This window comes from Sitophilus oryzae, unplaced genomic scaffold (assembly GCF_002938485.1).
Source record: "Sitophilus oryzae breed Bouriz unplaced genomic scaffold, Soryzae_2.0 scaffold_910_pilon_pilon, whole genome shotgun sequence".
Lineage (NCBI taxonomy): Eukaryota > Metazoa > Arthropoda > Insecta > Coleoptera > Curculionidae > Sitophilus > Sitophilus oryzae.
The window spans coordinates 48367-70979 of NW_022147540.1; the positions used below are offsets into that span (position 1 = coordinate 48367).

The following is a 22613-nucleotide window of genomic DNA, read 5'->3' on the forward strand; positions in this document are numbered from 1 at the left end:
AAAATAAATGTTTGAATAAACAACCACATATTTGTAGGCCGATTCTTTCTACTTCGATTGAAAACAAGTAGTCACACTAGTTATTTCTAAATTACATTAAGTACATTTTTTTGTCAAATGTATATAAAAAGCACCTAGCATCAATTGTTCGAATTTAACCTGTTCTGGGCTATGTTTTATGATAACTGGCCAGAATTCATTCAAATAACTCTGTTTAGTATTAAACGACATTATAGACGTAGACATCTTAACAGAGACGAAATGCTAAAAAGCCATGGGTATGCATGAAGCCGGAATGCGCCAAATCGACGTAGCTACAGCATTAAATACAACGCAAGTGTAATATCGCGATTAAGTGCACGCTACCGTGAGAGTGGTGATGTGGCCGAAAGGCACACTGAGGCGACATCGCATTACTACCCCTCAACAAGATCATTTTTTACAATTAAATGCTCGACGCCGACCGACTCTTACAGCACCAGAGCTTAGTTTAATTCTCCAGAGCACATAATGTAACCGTTGGTCCTGATACTGTTCGCAGTAATAGATTAAGAGAGGTCAACTTCAGAAGCAGACGCCCTGGAGAGCTCAACCCTTAACGAGAGGAAATCAGGGGGGAATTTACGGATATTTGTGGGGTCAAGATCATGTTCAGTGGTCGAATGAACAATGGGCCAATGTTCTCTTCACGGATGGAGTCACGCTTTGAATTCATCCAGTTCGAGAAGGCTTAGGGTATGGAGAGAACCGGGAAATCTTATTCCGGTTGGATCATGTTCAGGAAGTGCACCCTTATCAAGGTGGAAAAGTTATGGTCTGTGGAGAGTCAGTTAGGCCGAAAACCCGATCTCGTTTTTTTTCTTGAAGGTTTCTAACAGAATCATATATCGTGATTTAATTCTTTGAGCCTGTCGTGTTACCATATGCCAATGATTTAGGGAGAAACTTCATTTCTCATGCATGACAATGCACGGCCTCATACAGCCAGAGTGGTAAGTGGGAGTTTATCATGCTCATCAAATTAAACACCTTACCCTGGCCGGCACAATCTCCTGACCTCAACCCCATCGAGCACATGTATGGGACGCGGTCCAAGAAGAATTTGAGGAGAATAGGCATGCCTCGTGAAACTCGTAGGGATCTGGTTCGGGCCGTGAATGCAGCGTAGCAGGCTGTACCTCAAGAAGAGATCGACAACCTGATCAGGAGCATGGAGAGACGATGTAGGGCTGTAATGAACGAGTAGAGAGGCCATAACCTTTATTAAGTAAAAATGGTTTTATCTTTTTTTAATTTGCAGTTTAGAATAAAAAAAAAATGTGTGTGTATTTTTTTGAGTTCAATAAAAATCAAGGTAAATTTGAAAAATTCGGTAAATTTCGCATTTTTATTTCCAATACGTCCTGTAAACTATTTGTTTATTTTAATTTTATTATATCAGAAATGCAAATAATAAAATTACTGACGATGGCTGGATAAAATTGTAATATCCCTAGACTTTTCCGCTGTGTGTATATTTCTTTAAGATATTTGTGTGCCTCAAAGAAAAAAACTAGAAACCATCAATCAAATCAACAAAGTGATGAATCCACGTGCGTACCACCCGGTACATATTGTGAGGGAGCTAATACAACAACTAAGAACGAAATTAAAAGTACCTTTCACCTTTTGGTGGACCGGCTTCAGTATACAGATGTTTGACCCAGTAAAAAGACGTACCACCAACTCGCGCTGCATTTTTTTCTGCAAATCTCTCTCATATTCCTGCGGTACCACTTTATTTAAATAAAAATAAAAAATGATTAGAAGAAGACGACTTAAAACACAACTATACCTAATTATAATTTTTGCAATTGTTAGTGGAGGAATTTTGTACAGTAACATCAAATTAAATCGTGAAACATATAACAGTGATGTGATTAATTTTAATCTTAATAATTTACCTAAAAAAGCTTTGCTAAGTGTGAGAAATACGCCCAATTCTAGTAGTACTACTGAAGTTTACTACGCACCATCGAGTAGTACCAAGAAAAAGTACGTTACAAAATCGATGAACGAGTTGGGAAAAATGGACGAAATTAACAAGTACTTTTTGTTTCTAAATTGGATGACTGGAAGCGGTGCGGAGATGTTGGTGTTTTTGCTGGAAAAAATTCAGGGGATGAATAGTTTCAAGCATGTGAGATTAAAGGGCAAGCAGATTTTGAGCAGTCATCAGCAGGTAAAGAAATTTAAATAATTATCAACTACTACTCGTATATTAATTCTAAAAAATCTAATCTTCCCGACAAATCTCGAAAATTCAGTATTCATTAACCTTTTCTACGTAAATACCTACCTCTTACTTTCTTAAGTGACCAAAATTAATTGGGGTATTAAAATACCCCACTAGAGTAGCGGGGTATTTTTTACATAATTAATATGACATCCAAATTATTTGTTTTTTCATGTTTTACATCAAAAATTAATTGGGGTATTAAAATACCCCAATACTATAGTGAGGGGTAGTTTTATACCCCAATTAATTTTTGACGAGCCTGCTTTGGCCTTATTTACTAAGCCATTGTTGATGGATTTTACATCATACATTCAGTGCACTTTGGTTCTTTCTATGATTTCATAATTCATTATTTCTGGGACAGAAATAACACCTTCCTTTGCCATTTTTGGACCTTTTTTGGACATGTAATATTTCCAGATAAGGTACTTTAATTAATCTTGTTGGTTCCTCGGCATCAAAAAGAAGTATTTCTTAAATTTTAAAAAATATTTGTTCTGTTTATTTTACAATATAACTTGAACAGAGGAAATTTAAAATTTTTCGAAAACAACCCAACAGAAAATTTACCTGATGAAGGGTAAAAGACCTGAAACAGGTTGTGATTCCGTTTGATCGAAAAAAAAACGGCGTCAGCGATGGCTATGAAATAATGAAGATTGCGGTCATTTTATATGTAAATTTATATGGGAAATGTCATTGATCGTCATTTCCCAGCCAACTGGACGCCGTTTTTTTTCGATCATACGGTAGTACCAGTGTTAATTGACCCAAAATGAAAAACATCAAGAAACTCAAGTTTCCCAATAAAAGTAAACAATTTGTAAAATGGTAATAAAAAGAACAAAAATATTAGAATTTGAAAAAAGAAGTCTAGGATGCTATTATTATGTCTTAAATAAAATCGTTTATATTGCAGTACCGGTTCACATACAGGGTGTCCCACTTAAGATGGATACAAGCCATTATCTTTGGTTGTTTGTTGAGCGATTTGTTTCATTTTTGGCAGGAGGCTGTATGGCTATAAGACGTACATTTTGCCCAGGGTAAGAAATGCGGTACCTCATAGACGTACATTTTAATGAGGTTTGATATTTTTCGAGTCAAGAGTAAACTACCCTTAGGACAGTATTTATTTCAAATCTGATAAATTATATTGAGTCCTCCTTACCTAAGATACTTAAGTTCTAATTTTGATAAATATTGATACAGGGTGCGTCATTAAAATAAGATATATTTATTTTTATTATTTTTTTTAAGTACTTACGACGCCACTGGATAAACAAAAGGTTTATTATCAATAACCAATTATAACAAATTATCAATTAGTAATCGATTTAAGTTTTCAGATAGCTTCCATAATAATTAAGATACGATACAAAAAAAAAATAAATATTTTCAATTTATTTTGTTTACTTTTAAAAATTGTTTTTTAAGTTTGCTAATACAAATGAATAAAATGAGTTTACAAAATAATTTAAAACCCCAGTTTTCAATGGAATCTGAAATATGATTTTTATTCGTTTTATTGAGGAATATTTTAAAAAATCCAAATAGTTATTTAAAACAATCACAAATAACCTTGAAAAATACGCTCTAAACAAAGATTTATAAAACTATAACGAACTAAAAGTCAACAAGAATCAGATTTATCCAATTGGATATAATTGGTTATTGATAATAAACCAGTTGTTTACCAGTGGCGTCGTAAGTACTTAAAAAAATAATAATAAAAATAAAAATGTGTTATTTTAATGACACACCCTGTATCAATATTTATCAAAATTAGAATTTAAGTATCTTTGGTAAGGAGGATTCAGTATAATTTATCAAATTTGAAATAAATACTGTCCTAAGGGTAGTTTACTCTTAATTCGAAAAATATCAAACCCCATTAAAACGTACGTCTATGAGGTATCGCATTTCTTACCCGGGGCAAAATGAACGTCTTATAGCCATACAGCCTCCTGCCAAAAATGAAAAAGATCGCTCAAAAAACAACCAAGATATTGGCTTGTATCGATTTTAAGTGGGACACCCTGTATAAAACATGGCTCATTAATAATCAGTATAATCACAGATAGTTTGCCATATATATTCATACACAAAGAATTCTTAGCATGCGAAGGTCAGATGAGTCTTCAGCTATAATATGTGGTCATCACAAGCATGTATATTTTCTACTTATTTATGTAATTCAGGTACATAATATAAAATAGAAACGATACCTAGGTAGATATATAGAAAATTTTGTAACACAAAATAATAATTTTCCACTGCAATAGGTACGATTTTCACTCCTTATAACAGACATTTAGAACAAGTAATATACCGGGTATTCTACAAGTATCCCTGTTTCAATAAAGTAAAAAAGATAGGATCTTTAGTTAAGGGAATTAAGGGAATTTAGGATCTGTAAGTTAAATGTTAAAAATTCAAAATAAATAAAAACATACAGGGTCGCTGATATGTATGGGAACGGTCGATTATTAGATAAAATATACAAGGCACTGCAAAAAGTAGTAGAAGAAACCGTGAACACATTGAAATTAATTAAATCGAATTGTTTAATTGTCATTTTCAATAGTCAATAACTCGGAAACGGTTGGCTTGAAGTACTGTTGTGTGTATCTCAATTTTTGCTTAGAATTGAAGGAAGAATTGAAATATACAGGAGGTTTCATTAAAAAAAAACTTTCATGTGCCACGACTTTATAACCGACCCTGTATTCTTAAATTTATTACTCGCTAATACATTTAAAACCCCTATAAGTTTTAAATTTAACTTTTTGCGGTACCTCGTATATTTTACCTGTTAATCGAACGTTCCCATACATTTCAGCGACCCTGTATATTTAATATAACAACTAAGTACCGTATGATTGAAAGAAAAAACTGCGTCAAAGACGACTAGGGAAAGACAATCATATTATGACAAAAATATATAAATATGATAAAACAAAAAATAATATCACAAGTAGAATAAGAATCAAACTTATGCATTAATCAAATTAATAATTACAAACATAAGGAAAATTAATTATTTTATTAGAAATTATAATAGACTCATCATTAGATTTTTAATATTTGAAACAACCTATAAATTTAAGTAATAAAATGCCAATATATTATATTTTTATTTTTATCAATATAGTTCATTATCACTTATTTTATGTTAACACCTAATTAACAAATTAAACAAATACAGTTTTGTAAATTGTTTATAGTGTCCATGTAAACATTAGGCAGAATCGATAATTGTCAGATATCTAATTTTTAAAATAAATAATAAGTAACTGGTAATAATTTGGAACTATATGCATATACAGTGTATACCTAGAGGAACTAGCATTAGAACTTTTTTAGGGAACTACAATATCTAAATTGGATTTTTTTTGGTACAGAATTTCTTTTAACACCTGGTGTTAAAAAAATGGAAGTGGAAATTTAAATGCAGAATATTATTTGGAACTACTCGAAAATCATATTTAAGCTGCTTTACATGATGCCGCTAGGGAAAAATCAGGAAGTTTGGTACCCAAATGGATGGCTGCCCGGCACATAGTACCCTGGCTGTTCGGGAATATTTAGACAATAGTATTAACGGAAACGTTATTGGCCTAAATCATACAGTAAATTGGCCAGCAAAGTCTCCTGATATTTCGCCAAATGATTTCTTTCTCTGGGGCCATTTAAAAAACAGGATATACAAGGATAAAAAATACCCAAATCTAGACGAGTTAAAAAATGCTATTTCTGCCGAATGCAATAGAATTTCAGTTTACCAACTAGCGAATGTAAGAAGAGAATTTTATGATCGCCTGGGTTATTGTCTAGCAGTCGATGGTGGAATATTTGAACATCTTCTTAAATCCTAAAGTTCTAACAATTTAATAGTACCTAAATTAATAAGTTATTGAATATTGTAATAATACTATAATTAACCTTGTAACTGATTATTTTATTTTACTTTAATTCATATTAATTTGTATTTATAAATACATCTTTAAGATTAGAGAAAAATATTGAGATTAGATTAGATTGATTAGAGAAAAATATTATATATCATAGATTTAGATTTAGCTAAAACCAGGCAGCCTAACATTTTATTCTCGAAATTCTCTTCAAATTTCAACACCCTGTAGTTCAAAAGATACGCCTTGAACTTCTCATCATAAAATAATTAAGGAATCGCTTGCCTTAACACAAAACACCTAGTATATTGGTTCTATTTAATAAAAGTTAAAGTATAGTACCATAGGATCGAAAAAAAACGGCGTCTTTACTTGGCCCGTACTCTTCTTTAAAATGTCTATGTAATTTTTTAGTAAATGACATCTAGAGATTGACCTCGCCAAAATTATCATCGATTGTCATTCCCCAGCCTACTTTGACGCTGTTTTTTTTTCGATCGGTCTTAATTTAATAAACAGATTTAAATCAATATTTATTATTTATTGTTTGATACTGAAATAGGGTGAGACAAAACCAAATTTCAATGCCTAAACTTACTAAAAAAAGTAGGTTAATAAGGCATCGAAAGATTAACAATGGAAATTATCAAAACACACCCAAGACGACTGTTTTGAAATTTTATAATTTGGCCTTCCAATAGTGCACTATTTGAATATCAAATCTATTGTTTTTTTTTGTTGTGCTACTCAATAATAGACAATAACACTGATGAATGACCAACAGAAATCATATTCTTCAAATGAAATATATTTTTTGGAATATCTCAATCAAATCAGAAATAAAAGAAAAATTGCTTTTTACAATGACCCCCTTTCTGAAAAGAAAATTTAATGTCATAAAACATTTTTAGAGCGAATTATTGCTGGTTTAGGCACAAATGTCAAATACATTCAAAAGTAATTTGAACAATATACACTAAAGTCTGTCTCACGAGTCAAGGAAGATTTTGACAAACAACATCCAAAAAATGCAGAAATACAATTTACCTATAAATTAAAACGACAGATTGACATCTGTAACTGACGTGTATCCTCTGGTTGGACAAACTTTATTAGTTATTGCTTTTAAATTTTATAAAACTCTAAAACTCCTGTACTGGTTGCTATTATCACTGGATATGGTAGCCTACCGTGCGATAATGTATACGTATAACATCTATTTTAGTTTAAATATATCTATAATTCCTAGATTTGAAACTTTCACAAAAAAATAAGCAATATTTTTTTAATCATAAAATTAATCTATAATTGTTATTATATCTTGTTCATATAATTAGAACTTTAGAACGTTTTTTAGACAATATTAGTAATTAAATATTAGGTATCCTTTAATTGCTAATATTATCTAATATTTAATTAAATTATTATACATAATATTATACGAAATATTAGTCTAATTTACATAAAACTCTCGTCAAAACATCGTGGGAATACAGAGCCGCGTTTTTTGTTTCTATTAGTGAAAGTTGATTTTTTAGATTTTGAAACGCACGATATATATACAGGATGTTCCACTTTTAGTGGAACAATTATCATAACTTATTAAATTAAAAGTGTACTACACTTTTTAATTAATATAATTTTTTATATAATATATGTTCATGAATATATTATTGGCATTAGAGCTTCTTTAGTGCCATCCCATACGGCACATCAAATCACAATTACGATGTGTTTACATTATTAGATGTAGACACAGGGTGACACAATTCCCCCGATGTAAATATGCTACGTTTACACATTGTAGTTCAACACGTATGCACAAGGGTTAAACGTCCGCCTCACAATGTAGCCACAGTATAGCATTTACGTATACACAAAGTAAGGGATACACAGTGCTTGTGTATTACGTTTAAACTCTGTTTACACATTGCAGTTGTGACTACCGCGTAAGCGCCGTATGTATTTTGCTTCGTATATACATCTTGTGCTAGATAAAACTACTACTTATGAAGGAATTTAGGAAATAATACAAGTTTTGATGCCTCACTTTTTGTACTTTTTAAGAATTATTTATTCAATGATACCAATTATATCTTTTTAGAACGAAAATTAGGAAGGCAATACTTTGTATTTTCCAAAAGTATCTCGATCGTAAGTTCAACAGAAGTACCTAGCCTTAAAATTTTTCCATTTTTGTTTTGTATTAAATGTACCATTTTTCTTCCATAAAATGGATTTAAGTGGTTAAAAAATAAAATTCTTATTATATATTTCTTATTCTTATTATATATTTTCGAAAATAACACAATAATAATAATTATTTACACTGCAGAAACCAGAAGTAAGAAAACACTGTAAAAGAACAGAATTTGTATCAAAATGTATTAAAAATATAAGTACCTAGTATAACAACATACTAAAATGGTAAACACTGGTATATCGCCACGATTTGGTGGGCCTCGTTTAGTCATTTTTTCTCCTCTTTTCCCTCCAAGCAGTTGGTTTGTTAGCATACTCATTCATCGAGCACTCTGTTGGACTTTGTTGTATTTTATTTCGAGATTAACAATCTCACCCTTAAATTTTATATGAAACTGATTATTGAATATTAAACATATCTGTATATTGATCCATCAATAACTTACCGAATATCAGTGTAAGAAGTTCTTTGAAGTGTTTAAATATTGGTCTTGCATTACAGGGTGTCAAAAAACATGTGCCATCTCTCATGGGGAGATTCCTCATGTAAAACTAATATTTATTTTTCATACCAACATAGGTCCCATTCTGCTTTGTTTCGTAGCTACAGGGTGTTAAGTCTTAATATTTTTTCGATTTATTATAATTTTCTACCAAGTACTTTAAGCGTTTCAAATGAAATTTTGAGTGTAAAAGTATTAAAATACACTTACTACTATAAGTGAATATTAAGATTTTAACACCCAGTAGCTACGAAACAAAGCAGAATCGGATCTATGTTGATATGAAGAATAAATCTTATTTTTACGTGAGGAATCTCCCCATGAGAGATGGCATATGTTTTTTCAAACACCCTGTATATATTTGAGACGATACAGGTTGTTAACTCGACAGTTACTTATAGGGGAAAATAATGGCAACACTGCTTATTCGGAACGCATGCATTATTGATTTTTATCTATTTGTCTATTGACAAGCGGGCCGAGGTTGCCATATTTCAACCATAAAGCTCTTGCCGCGAGTAATGAACAAATTAACAACCTGTATACCTACCGTAATACACAGCTCAGGATCTCTAATACCAGAAATCAATAGAAGAATTAACTGATTTTTACTGAAACTATAGTTAATCTCATGTAAAATTCTTCGTAAAATTAACGAATCACCCTGTATATCTGTCGAGGATTTAAATTTCGTAAAAGTTATTGTATCAAATGGCAATATCGTGTTCTTTTTGCAGGAAACGCTGATCGATGACATGAACGAGATAAGAAGGAGCATGGCGGTACCGCTGAGCTTCGACAGGAACGTCTACTTCGTCAATTTCACTTTCTTCGAAAGGCAGTCGCCGACTTACCTTGGCTTGGTTAGACATCCCATAGCCAAAGTTGTATCGCAGTAAGTATACAGGATGTCTCAATACCCTTTTTTCCCAATGTAATTTGTTTGAAAACTCTAAGTATAGCAATTTATAATACTTTTTAGTACTTACAAATATGAACTTCAGAAATAACGTGACTAGAATTTGCGTCAACCAATGGCGGACACAAATCTATTTTTCCAAGACTCCTTGATTAAAAATTAGTGTTTTTAACAGAGTCATGGCACTCTAGATTGAAATTAAAAATACAATTTGTTTTTGAGCGCATATGTCAAAAGTTGACATATGATATGTCATTCGATTCAGAGTGTCATTTTTTATTGAATAAAGTAAAAAATACCGAGGATGTCATTTAAAAATCAAAAGTTGTAGTCATTTCTGGTGAAACAGGAAGTGACCAAAAACAATTGAATACGTCAGTCAATCCTAATTTATGTCATATACTAACATACCAAATCTCATTTTTTTATCTGAAAAAATAAAAAAGTTATAGGGGTGAGCCACTTTTGAGACACACCCGGTATAGTAAATTAACTGCAACAATTTCATATTTAGGAGCATCTGGAGAAACAACACCGACATAGCTGAATGCTTACTCAAAAATCAAAATAACTGCACTTCAAAAATCGACTCAAAGAACTTCACAATACCCTGGTTCTGTGGATTCGACCCCAGATGTATGTAAGTTATATATGTTTTCTTCTGTTCCTCTGAATAGTTTATAATAATTATTTTTTGTTATTTTAGGATTATTAATAGCGATTGGGCATTGAAACAAGCCAAAGAAAACGTTAATAGATTTTACCCGGTTGTAGGAGTTTTGGAACAATTTGACAACACTCTGAAAGTCTTGGAACATAAATTACCTCAGTTTTTCAAAGGAGCTAATAACATTTTCAATGCTACATTAATTGGTAAGGGACATACTGTTTAACTGATTAAAAACTACGTCACAGTAGTAGGCATATATAGTCTATAAAATGAATAACTTTGAATTTTGACCGTTATTTTTTACCAACATGGCAAATATAAAATCCCTCTATCAAAAAAGTTACTGATATTCTTTAAATTGAGTACCTGAACGAATCAGATAGGTAACTCTTTTTACTTTCGTGAAATAGAAAATGAAAATAATAAACCAAGTGACAGTTCTTCCACTTCTTGCAAAAATCAACAATGAAATGTCATAATTATCAAAAGTAATCATCAGCTTTTTGACATTTCGAAATATCAGACCAATGCCGTCTCTAATAGAATAGCCTCGGGCGAGATTTATGACGTCACGCTAGTTAGATACTACGGATTAATAAATTTAATTAAGTAATTTTTTGGATTATATTCGACACTATTTTTTTCATATGACACAACACTGATGAAGACTATAACGTTAGCCGAAACGTTTTGTTTTAAACAAAAAAAAAATAATCCCAAATGAAAACTTAATTAGCATTTTCCCCGAACCTAAATCCCAAGAAAATCAAACATTTTAGAATAATTTTACATATAAAATGACGATCTTTATTTCGTAGCCATCGCTGACTCCTTTTTTTTCTATGATATTGTATTATTTGCAAATATAATTTTTCGAACGTTGATACTTGCAAAATATACATATAAATTTTGTGAATGCAAATAATAATGCATCACTATTAGTAGGTATGTATGTTTTTTGTTAAATTAGATCGATTTTCAAACCCCAAAATTTAAAATATATTTTACATTTTACCCATTATCTTATGTACCTATTCATTATTTGTATATTGTAAAAGATTTGCTGCATTTGTATGGTTCATAGTTTATTTGCCAAAATATTTATTACTATAAAGAGGTACATATATTGTATTTATTAACTGTATATTATATATATTTCATGTAAACTATATCATTTTTAAAATACAAACCAAAAATACGAGGAATAATTATGTTTTCCATGTATTCTACAACATATTTATTAATCTAACTAGCGTTACGTCATAAATCTCGCTCCGAGGCTGTTCTATTAGAGACGGCATTGGGTCCGCATGGCTGCAAGTTGCTAACCTAATAAAATTAACACTAGAAAAACCCGCGGGAACTGTCAAATTCAAAGTTATTCGTTTCACAGACTATACCTACTAGCCCTGGTTATTTTATTTCTGTGGTCTGTACTTTAATGCATACGACAAAGATAAATATATACGACCAGTTGACAAAGAAAGAGACAAAATAAAAAGCGGCATACAGTGTAAAGAAATAAAATAATAAACGAAGATAACATATATCTAAGCTATTCAATAATGCTTAATAATGCCTGAATAAAGTGTCAAAACGAATGACAATGTTAGGAAATAAATAAATAAATGCGGCAACTTGACATTCTTTACAGCAGAGCTACCACCTGAATCCCCAGCGCGAAATTTAAATTCCAGTTAGTCAGCCCGGCGCCGAATATGTCCACGGTTGGCAACAATGAATTTAAGTAAATAATTTAAAAATCGCGCCTTTGATGACGTAACTAAAAGTTTAATTGGTATCAAATATATATTTTTTGTTTCAGATATTTTCAAGAATAAAAAAGAACCAGAGATTTCAAAAAGTATGGAGAACACTTTAAGAGAGCCATTGAAAAATGAACTGGAATTTTATATATGGATTAAAAAAAGATTAGAGAACCAAATTATGGATATAGAGACATGAAAAGAAATTCTGGAAGATTTTTGAAGAATAAAGACTGATTAGTGTAAACTTTTTTACCGTTGTTCCTCGTAATATGTAATTAATTTTAAAATTGTACAGAATACTAGTTAAGAGAAACATTATACATATGCTTTCAGTTCCTAGTCCAATTCATAAGATACATACAAAAAACTAGCTACACTTTTACAGGGAAACACCCTTTTCTACAGGAGATAGACGAAAACTAATATCGGTGTCTGGAGCTCAATTTTTATCAAAAACATGATGGTGAAAACCGCACGTCGATATCTGTTAGCGTTTATGAGTACGGGGTGTTTTTCAAAAATGTGCATTTTTAACAAATCGCTGTAATTTTTTTGCCATAGAAAATTTTGTATTTTTATGAAAACATTGCCAAAGCACCTTTTTACGTAGAACGTAATGGTTTAAGTATATTTTTTTTAAAATTAATAATCCTTAGAGTTATCAACAAAAAAATTTATTTTTTATAGGGGACACCCTGTATATTTTTAATTTATTGAAAATAATTTAAAATTACCTTTCTAAAAATATAGCACACTTGATATTTTGCTCGATTCCTCTTCGAGATATAGAGTTTATAAAAATTCACCCACTTTAAATAAGTAGGCTTTGAACGGCGCCAGCTGTACCTAATGCAAAAAAATTCTAGCTGTGAGCAGCAATTAAAACGAAAATAATATTTTCAATGAGAGATGCAGAATTTTATAACAATTTAAACTATATTTAACAACATCAACACATTTAACTATTATTTAATAACAATAAAAATAAATAGCAAACTAACAAGTGAAATTTTCCTACAGGTGTTCGACATATCGACCGTCTTCTGTTATGGACAGATGGAACCGTTTTTGAACATTTCTCGCGGAATTCATTAACTCAGTAGAGGGGAAAGATACCCTCGCATAACCGCTAATTACTTCTAATTCTTGTCTAGATTATACAGGGGTAATTTAAAAATAGGAACCTTTATTCTTCTGTAAAGATATCCATAGGATTAGATCCATAAGCACTAAGTCCGGCGCACAGAGGGGCAAGGATATACAAATGTTGGAATTTACTAAAAAAAACAAATCAGTCTAATTCATTTCTTTTTATGATTTTTATATAGTATTGGCAACTGCGCATTTAAATCATTAAACTGCATGACCGTTAAGGTCGTTCATCCCTGCTGCAAGCTCAGTTGAAATCAGTGTTATCTGAAAAGTAGCATAAATTGATTTTTCTTAATTTTATGTTATTGTTTGAACTAGTGTGTTTTCGTTTAAAACTGCTGGGCCTAAATCATACTTTTATGATGGATCCTTCTACCTCAGGTATGTACTAGGATTTAAAATAGAACATACGTATAAAATACATATTAATGTTTATAGATATAAAGTTTAAGCCTACATAGTTAATAATTCTAATTTAACTAAAGATATTTCATAAAAAGCTAACCATTTAGTTGGGTTCCGAGATAGTCCGAGTTATATCATTTTTAAATTTTTAATTTGTGGACAATGTAGAACAAGACCGCAAGTTTATTTTTTGCCCCTTTTTGCCACCTGTTTTTTAATAACGGTTTTTCATTTAAGAGGTTATTTTTCAGTTCTCGCCCTCAAGCGTTACACAATTTATGGGCGGCACCTATGAGGTCAAAAATGGTTTTGATTTCAAAACACAGGGTGTTGTTTTTCAACTATAATTTTAGTTTTATTTTTGTTGCACACCTACTACTTTTTTAAACATATGTACCTATACAGAGTGTGTAAAAAGGCCCGGAACAGTCAATTATTTCAAAATGGTGCACAATATAAAAAAAACTTCCTGGATAAAGTTGTAGGTCTTAAAAAAATCTATTAAACTAAAATACTTGTAAATATACAGGGTGGCTAAAAAAATTAGTTCAAAAAATATTTTTTTTAATGGAACCCTATTTATAATATTACACTTTTGGAATTTTTCGAAAAGTTTCGAAATAAGCTTTGTTTTTAGTAGTATGGCTCTATAATCAATTGCTTTTGGGATATAGAAGTCACTGTAAATGTCCGAAATGCGGTAAATAGTAGGTTTTACCGCATTTCGGACATTTACACTAACATAGACACTTGAAAAGTGGTATTTTGGTATATGTTGACTACTTTAAATGCTTATAAAATCTAAACGGTGCAACAAGAGCAAAAGGATTTTTGCATTCTTATCTTTAGTTATTCTTGTCGCTTAATGAACATATTGAAGAATCCTTTAAAATTTTAACAAGCATTATATTTTTTATTTCAGGTACGATGTCAAACACTTTTTTTATAAGTCGACAAGAACTGTTTGCCATCATGAAGAATTCAGGACACAGTAATTTTGAAGAACAGTTTACTTTTTTGACAGAGAATATGAAAGGAAGGACAGGTTGCTCAGAAGATAATTTAAAGGATTTACTTAAGAAACTTTCTTATTTTAAATCGGACCTGAAATCTCGATGGACAAGTGCCAGAAGAACAGAAGATCGTTTTTTAAAAGCAAATCGCAGTTGGTTGGAGAGTGCTATTTCATTTCCTCGTTACGAATCTCATTCGGTGGAACAAAATCGGGGAGGGCGCCCAAAAAAAAGTTTCGAGGAAAGTGGTGACAGGTCAAAAAGAAAAAAGACCGAGCAGTTACGAAGCATTGCAACTGTTTCAGAGCTAAGTTATGCTGCTCAAATTAGCCTTAGGGCCTCAGGAAAAACTGATGCTTCAAAAGTGGTGCATGAGGTAACTGCGACAAGCCCAACACGCGCAAGCAAGTACAGAAAAGCATATAAGGAATTATTAAAAGACCGTGGGCCTAGGTTGATGACAGGTGAAGATGCCTTAGCAGTCTTAGTGGAAGCCAAATTGTCTAGGCATCAATACAATGTAATACGAATGAGCGACCCTGAGAAATTCCCCTCCTACAAAAACGTACAGGAAGCCAAAAAACTATGCTATCCAAATGCAGATGCCATTAAAATATCTGAAACCTCTGCAGAAGTTAAGCTGCAGGCACTACTGGATCACACAGTTCAACGTCTTCTTATTGTGCAGGAAAGTGTCATAGATTCATTAAGTGAAGAAGAATTAAACCAGTTAAGTTTATTTACAAAATGGGGCTTTGACGGCAGCTCTGGGCATAGTTCCTACAAGCAAGCTTTCCATGGATCCGAAGCAAGTGATGCTGCTATTTTTATTACATCCATTGTACCAATTCGTCTAGTATGCAAATCAAAAGTGATATGGCAGAATCCTCGTCCCTCTTCTCCGAGGTATTGTCGGCCTCTAAAAATACAGTTTATAAAAGAGTCTGTCGAAGTATCAATTACTCAAAAAAATGAAGTTGATGACGAAATAAGAAAATTGCATAGTAGTGTTTTGATATTTAATCAAAGACAGGTAAAAGTGATGCACTCTTTAATATTTGCAATGGTGGACGGAAAGGTTTGCAATGCTCTTAGTGAAACCACGTCAACGCAAAAGTGCTACATTTGTGGGGCAACTTCAAGAGATTTTAATCGTATTGACGAAATGATAACAAAAACTGTAAAAGTTGAAAACTTGCAGTTTGGGTTATCAGTGCTTCATGGGTGGATACGATTTTTTGAATGTCTACTGCATGTAGCATACAAACTTCCAATTCAAAAATGGCAGGCTAGGGGACCAGGTGATAAGGATATAGTGAATAAAACCAAACTTGAAATACAAAAAATGTTTAAAGAAAGGACTGGATTAATTGTAGACAAACCCAAGCCAGGTTTCGGCAATTCCAATGATGGGAATACGGCCAGGCGATTTTTCGCGGATCCTGAACTTTCATCTGAAATAACAAAAATTGATATAGACCTCATTAAAAAAATGCATATAATATTAATAGTAGTATCATCTGGTCATGAAATAAATGTGGAAAAATTTAGACTATTTGCTCTAAGTACTGCTAGACATTTTGTAGAAAAATATCCCTGGTACCCCATGCCCCCCACTCTTCATAAATTTTTAATTCATGGACCTGAAATAATTTCAGCGGCTTTGCTACCAATTGGTCAATTGACAGAAGAAGCGCAAGAAGCGCGCAATAAAGACTTCAAAATGTACCGAGAACATTTTTCAAGGAAATGTAGTCGTGAAAAATCAAATCAAGATATTTTCAACCTATTTTTGATAAGTTCAGACCCGGTTATAACAAGCAAAAGACGTCTACCGAAAAAAAAAATTCAAAATCTACCCCAAGAAGCTATACAATTGTTAATAGCTCCAAATGACGCATGTAGTGTTGGAAGTGATTACGAGGAAGATCCGTCATCAGAATCCGAAAACGAAAATTTTTAATTTTATAATTTTTTTTATCGACTTATTAAAAACACAAAAAACAACAACATTTATAAAAACTTCTTTTTTTTTAGTTTTTTTAAACAGTTTTTAGTGGACTAATTATTATATTGCCTTTGCTATTAGTTTATTCCACATTTATTAAACTCGTGCCCCACTGTGCGGCGGCCGCGACAGCCAACGAGTGGAATCTTGGTTAGCGAAATTAACTGCAAAAATGTACTGATAACTTCAGCGTTCTCGGGCGGTGCCTCCTCTTGCTGGAAAAATATGTTTTCGAGTTCCATTAGCGGCAGATCATCAATAAGGGGTCCAAAGCCTACTAGTTAAAAGTGACGAACTTTTAAAATTCTGTATTTCGAAGATGATTATAACAAAATATCAAGTGTGCTATATTTTTGAAAAGGTACTTTTAAGTTCTTTTCATTTAATCAAAAATATACAAGGCGTCACAAATAAAATCAATTATTCTGTTGATAACTCTTAAATTATTAATTTTAAAAAAATTATACTTAAACTATTAAATTTTACGTAAAAAGGTGCTTTGGAAGTGTTTTCATAAAAATAGAAAATTTTGTGTAGCAAAAAAGTTACAGCGATTTATTAAAAATGCACATTTTTGAAAAACACCCCGTAACTCCGAAACGGTAATAGCACAGAATATCTAGCTACGCAACAGAAAAATACTCGAAATGAAAGAGCTAAAATTGCACAAATAAAATACTAGATGGCGCGACAATATCATAATCAGAATATATTTGGAAATTTTCAACTTTCGGTTTTGGATCGACGTAGATCGACGGCACGTCGACGGCCTTGAAGGTCGGCTAAAAATGCACAGTTGCCAGATTCAAACAGACTAATTGGCATCCCATTCTTTTTCTGGTGTATAATAATTTCTTTCTATTCTTCGTTTCTTGTCAGATACACTTATATTAATTATTCGTTTGGTTTTTAAAATAGTTTTAATTTTATGTATATTATTAGAAAACATATGCTCTCAAAATACATTTTTAATATACACTACTTTATTATGTTAACTAAGAAAATAACTTTAACTACCTTTAAAATTAATAATATACAGGGCGATTGATAGTGATATTTATTAATGCTGAAACGTTAGTAATGAAATATACGTTTAATAATAATGGAAACGATTTATTAAAATGCAGTACAAAAAATGTTAATTGACTAAAAAATACTATAATAACAATTTTTTTCTGTTTGCCACGTTATTTATATAGACCTAGGTAGATTTTAAAAAGTGACACAGGTACAATTAATAATATATTACTTAAGCATAAAAGTTGCTGTCACCGACATCGTACAATAAATTAAAATTCATAAAATAAATTAAAATTATTAATTAAACAAATCTTTATAAAGAAACGCAAGTATATCAAATTTGGGCCCAATCGAACGCCAGGAAATGGTATCGTAATATGGTACTACATTATGGTACCCCTTGATATGCTTCATGCTTCCATAATATTGCAATGTCATCAAAAATACGCAAGTATAATCAAATATAAGCCCAATCGAACGTCAGGAAGTGGTCGTAATATGGTACTATATTAAGGTACCACTTTATATATGCATCATAGTAGATGCATTATAGTACCATCATATTACAATGTCACCGAAGATACTTACTATACCAAGTTAAGCCCAATCGAACGCCAGCAAATGGTATCGTATATGGTACTATTATGGTACCTCTTGATATGCTTCATGGTACCATAATATTGCAATGTCATCAAAAATATGCAAGTATATATCAAATATGAGCCCAAATGAACGTCAGGAAGTGGTATCATAATATGGTACTATAGAAGGTACCAATTTATTTGCTCCATGGTGCCATCATATTACGATGTTACCGTAATTACGTAGTATACAAAGTTTAAGCTCAATCAAACGCCAGGAAATGGTATCGTAATATGGTACTACATTATGGTACACCTTGATATGCTTCATGGTACCATAATATTGTAATGTCATCAAAAATACGCAAGTATAATCAAATATGAGCCCAATCGAACGTCAGGGAGTGGTATCGTAATATGGTACTATATTAAGGTACCACTTTATATGCATCATAGTACCATCATATTACAATGTCATCGAAGATACTTACTATACCAAGTATAAGTCCAATCGCACGCCAGGAAATGGTATCGTATATGGTACCTCTATCGTATATGGTACCTCTATGTACTATTATGGTACCTCTTGATACGCTTCATGGTACCATAATATTACAATATCTCTGAAGATACGTAATATACCAAGTTTAAGCCCAATCGAACGCCATGTATCGTAATAAGGTACAATATTACGGTATCACTTGATATGCTTCATGGTACCATAATATTGCAATGTCATGAAAAATATGCAAGTATGTATCAATACCGTATGATACCGAAAAATGGCGTCCAGTTAGCTGGGGAAAAGACGATCGATGACATTTCCCATATAAATTTACACATAAAATGACAGCGATTTTCATTTCATTGCAGCCATTGCTAACGCCGTTTTTTCCCGATCATACGGTATGAACACAATAGAACGTCAGGAAGTGGTGTCATAATAGTAGAATAATACTTATTATATTGTCGCCAAATTACAATCAAAATCAGGATTCAGTTAGAATCAAACGTCATGAAGTGATTTTAATTCAGCTCGTCAGATTTAACTCGAACTAACATGGCAAGTTAAATACTTAAACGTTTGAAAAAAGAGCTCTAATGTATTTTAATATGTTTAAATGATGTAGCAAATTTGAAGCTAGGCTTTATCAGGAAATAGTACAATATAAATTACACAATGGCAACACTGCATAAAATTCTTTTTTAAATTACGTTTGTAGAAAACTGTTTTCTTTTAAATTTATCGCTCTCTGTTAAGTGTAGTAGTGAAACTACCACATCAAAATATTTGATTTGGAGACAGGCTTTTAAAGCCTGTCTCCTTTTGAGACCTACGATTTTATACATGTAACGAGGCTTCTGTTGCGTAGCTAGATATTCTGTGGTAATAGATATCGATGTGCGGTTTTCATGATCATGTTTTTGGTAAAATATGAGCTCCAGACACCGATATTAGTTTTCGTCTATCTGCTATAGAAAAGGACGTTTCCCTTTAAAACCGTCGAATTTGACCCACCCTGTAGATAATGTTAAAAAAAGGAAGAAAAACTTCCATCAACCAGAGTACTACGCTTTATTATAAACATTATATACTGTACCATAATTAATTTGCGACTTATGTATGTACCTATAAACAAGACAGAATATTAGAAAAAAGCGTACAAAGTAACAGGGATAAAAAATAAATTAACAATTCATGCTGGCGTAGAAAAAGATCATGTTGACGTAGAGATAAACCATGATGACCATAGTTACGTTCAACGTTAATCATTTCTTCTTGGCGTCCTTCAACCCAGCGCCGGCGTTGAATTTGAAGAAGATGATGTCGCCGTCTTCCACCGTGTAGTTACGACCTTAAAAATATTAAAAAAAATTATACAGGGTGTTTCAAAAAACATGTGCCATCTCTCGTAGGGAGATTCCTCACGTAAAAATAAGATTTATTTTTCATATCAACATAGGTCCGACAATGCCGTCTCTAATAGAACAGCCTTGGGGCGAGATTTATGACGTCACGCTAGTTAGATACTACGGATTAATAAATATGTTGTAGAATACATGGAAAACATAATTATGCCTCAGATTTTTGGTTTGTATTTTAAAAATGATATAGTTTACATGAAATATACATAATATACAGTTAATAACTACAACATATATACCTATTTATAGTAATAAATACTTTGGCAAATAAACTATGAACCATACAAATGCAGCAAATGTTTTACGATGTACAAATAGTGTATAGGTACATAACATAATGGGTAAAATGTAAATATATTTTAAATTTTGGGGTTTGAAAATCGATCTAATTTAACAAAAAACATTCAATATCTAATAATAGTGATGTATTATTATTTGCATTCACAAAATTTATATGTATATCTTGCAAGTATCAATCTTCGAAAAATTATATTTACAAATAATACAATATTATCTAAAAAAGGCGTCAGCGATGGCTATGAAATGAAGATCGCTGGCATTTTATATGTAAAATTATTCTAAAATTTTTGATTTTCTTGGGATTTTTAGGTTCGGGAAAAACGCTGATTTAAGTTTTCATTTGGGTTTTCATTATTTTTATTTGGTTTAAAAAAACGTTTCGGCTAACTATAGCCTTCATCAGTGTTGTGTCATATGAGAAAAATAGTGTCGAATATAATCCAAAAAATTACATATACAATATAATTCACACCTCATAATATTTACTGCAATTAATAAACTAATATAAACTAATCAAAACATGACCACATATTTTTTAAAATTATTATTCTTAACACTAAAATTATCTACATTGACTATGGAGTACGCAGTACGCAGTAAACATTATGTGCGTGGTATGAATATTTTATATGTAATTTTTTGGATTATATTCGACACTATTTTTTTCATATGACACAACACTGATGAAGGCTATAATGTTAGCCGAACCGTTTTTTTTTTAAACCAAATAAAAATAATGAAAAACCAAATGAAAACTTAATCAGCGTTTTTCCCGAACCTAAATCCCAAGAAAATCAAAAAATTTAGTATATTTAGAAACAAGATTCAAGAATATCAAATTTTCCAAGATTGTAAAATTCTAGTTAATTATTTTATGTGTACAGTTATTTAGGGAATGTCATCGATGTTCATTTCCAAGCCAACTAGACGCCGATTTTTTTCGATGATACGGTATAATTCTTACATAAAATGTAAATAACATTAGACCAATTAAAACAAAGAAATATGAATTTCTTAGTATTTTTAGTAACACCTTTATTCTTAAAACTTAATTTTGTATTATGCAAATATACCAATTTTATTGTTATTTTATTCATATTGTATTCAGCCATCACTTAAATATTTGATATTAATTTGGTATTATAAATAATACATACATTATATATTATCAAACAAAAACACATTCTTCTTTTAAACTGTATCAGTCTTGTCTTTACAAAAATCTTTTTTAAAATTTGAACTCAAAATAATAATCTTTTTCATGATCTTTAATACACATATTCTTTATTTTTCCCTAGATCATAATACCTACTTACGTGTTTATCTTACGTGTTTGAATCTATCGAAGCTGAACCAACAACACTTGGAGTGGAGATTCCACAATATGAATAAAATAAACATAATTGTCCAGTTTTCTTTAATACCATCCTGGGAGAATATTATTTTTAAATTTATTAAAGATATTTTCAATAGAATTGTCTTGATTTATAACTCGTACCCACTTTTCTTGCTCTTCCGGATACTTTAAGCTGCCTAGTATAACTATTCTTTCCATCAGGAACACAACAAAGATGAGGCATAGCACCATAAACACACTTAAGCTTTATTGATGAATTGTTAGAGTCTTAAAAAACACACACAAAAGTCACGATAAATAAAAAATTTATGGGCACTTTTAGGTTAAAGCACTTAACAAAACGTGTAATATTTCGTGTTTTTTCATGAGAAACAGAGTGACCATCATAGTGACCATATATCTGGTAGTACTTTATGTCACTTAAACACCAAAATAATTAGTTTTTTGCACTACAATAACAAATAATACCAAAAATCAACCGACAAAATATGAATACAGAATTTAACCCAATATCTAAGTATGTACAGCTGATGAAGTAAACAAAAGTTCGCCCGTAGGCTGATCTTTTATAGAGGGCATTGGGTCCGATTCTGCTT

At 31.5% G+C, this 22613-nt stretch overlaps 3 protein-coding genes across 3 annotated transcripts in view; 2 read left to right on the plus strand and 1 right to left on the minus strand.

The window, feature by feature from the left end:
* The first annotated feature begins 1551 nt into the window (after positions 1-1551).
* LOC115890778 (uronyl 2-sulfotransferase-like) lies at positions 1552-12686 on the plus strand. The gene is made up of 5 exons (XM_030911112.1): positions 1552-2221; positions 9635-9792; positions 10331-10456; positions 10523-10689; positions 12312-12686. Exons 1-5 carry the CDS (start codon positions 1799-1801, stop codon positions 12449-12451), a joined length of 1014 nt encoding a protein of 337 aa, XP_030766972.1. The 5' UTR covers positions 1552-1798; the 3' UTR covers positions 12452-12686.
* Positions 12687-13512: 826 nt separating this feature from the next.
* Positions 13513-16946, plus strand: LOC115890777. Its single transcript, XM_030911111.1, has 2 exons — positions 13513-13788; positions 14735-16946. Exons 1-2 carry the CDS (start codon positions 13707-13709, stop codon positions 16786-16788), a joined length of 2136 nt encoding a protein of 711 aa, XP_030766971.1. The 5' UTR covers positions 13513-13706; the 3' UTR covers positions 16789-16946.
* Positions 16947-19991: 3045 nt separating this feature from the next.
* LOC115890776 (obg-like ATPase 1) overlaps positions 19992-22613 on the minus strand; it is a 66668-nt gene continuing 64046 nt past the window's right edge. Inside the window, exon 11 of the mRNA XM_030911110.1 lies at positions 19992-20290. Within this exon, the coding sequence (XP_030766970.1) occupies positions 20205-20290 (86 nt within the window). The 3' untranslated portion in view covers positions 19992-20204. The remainder of the gene's footprint in view (positions 20291-22613) is intronic.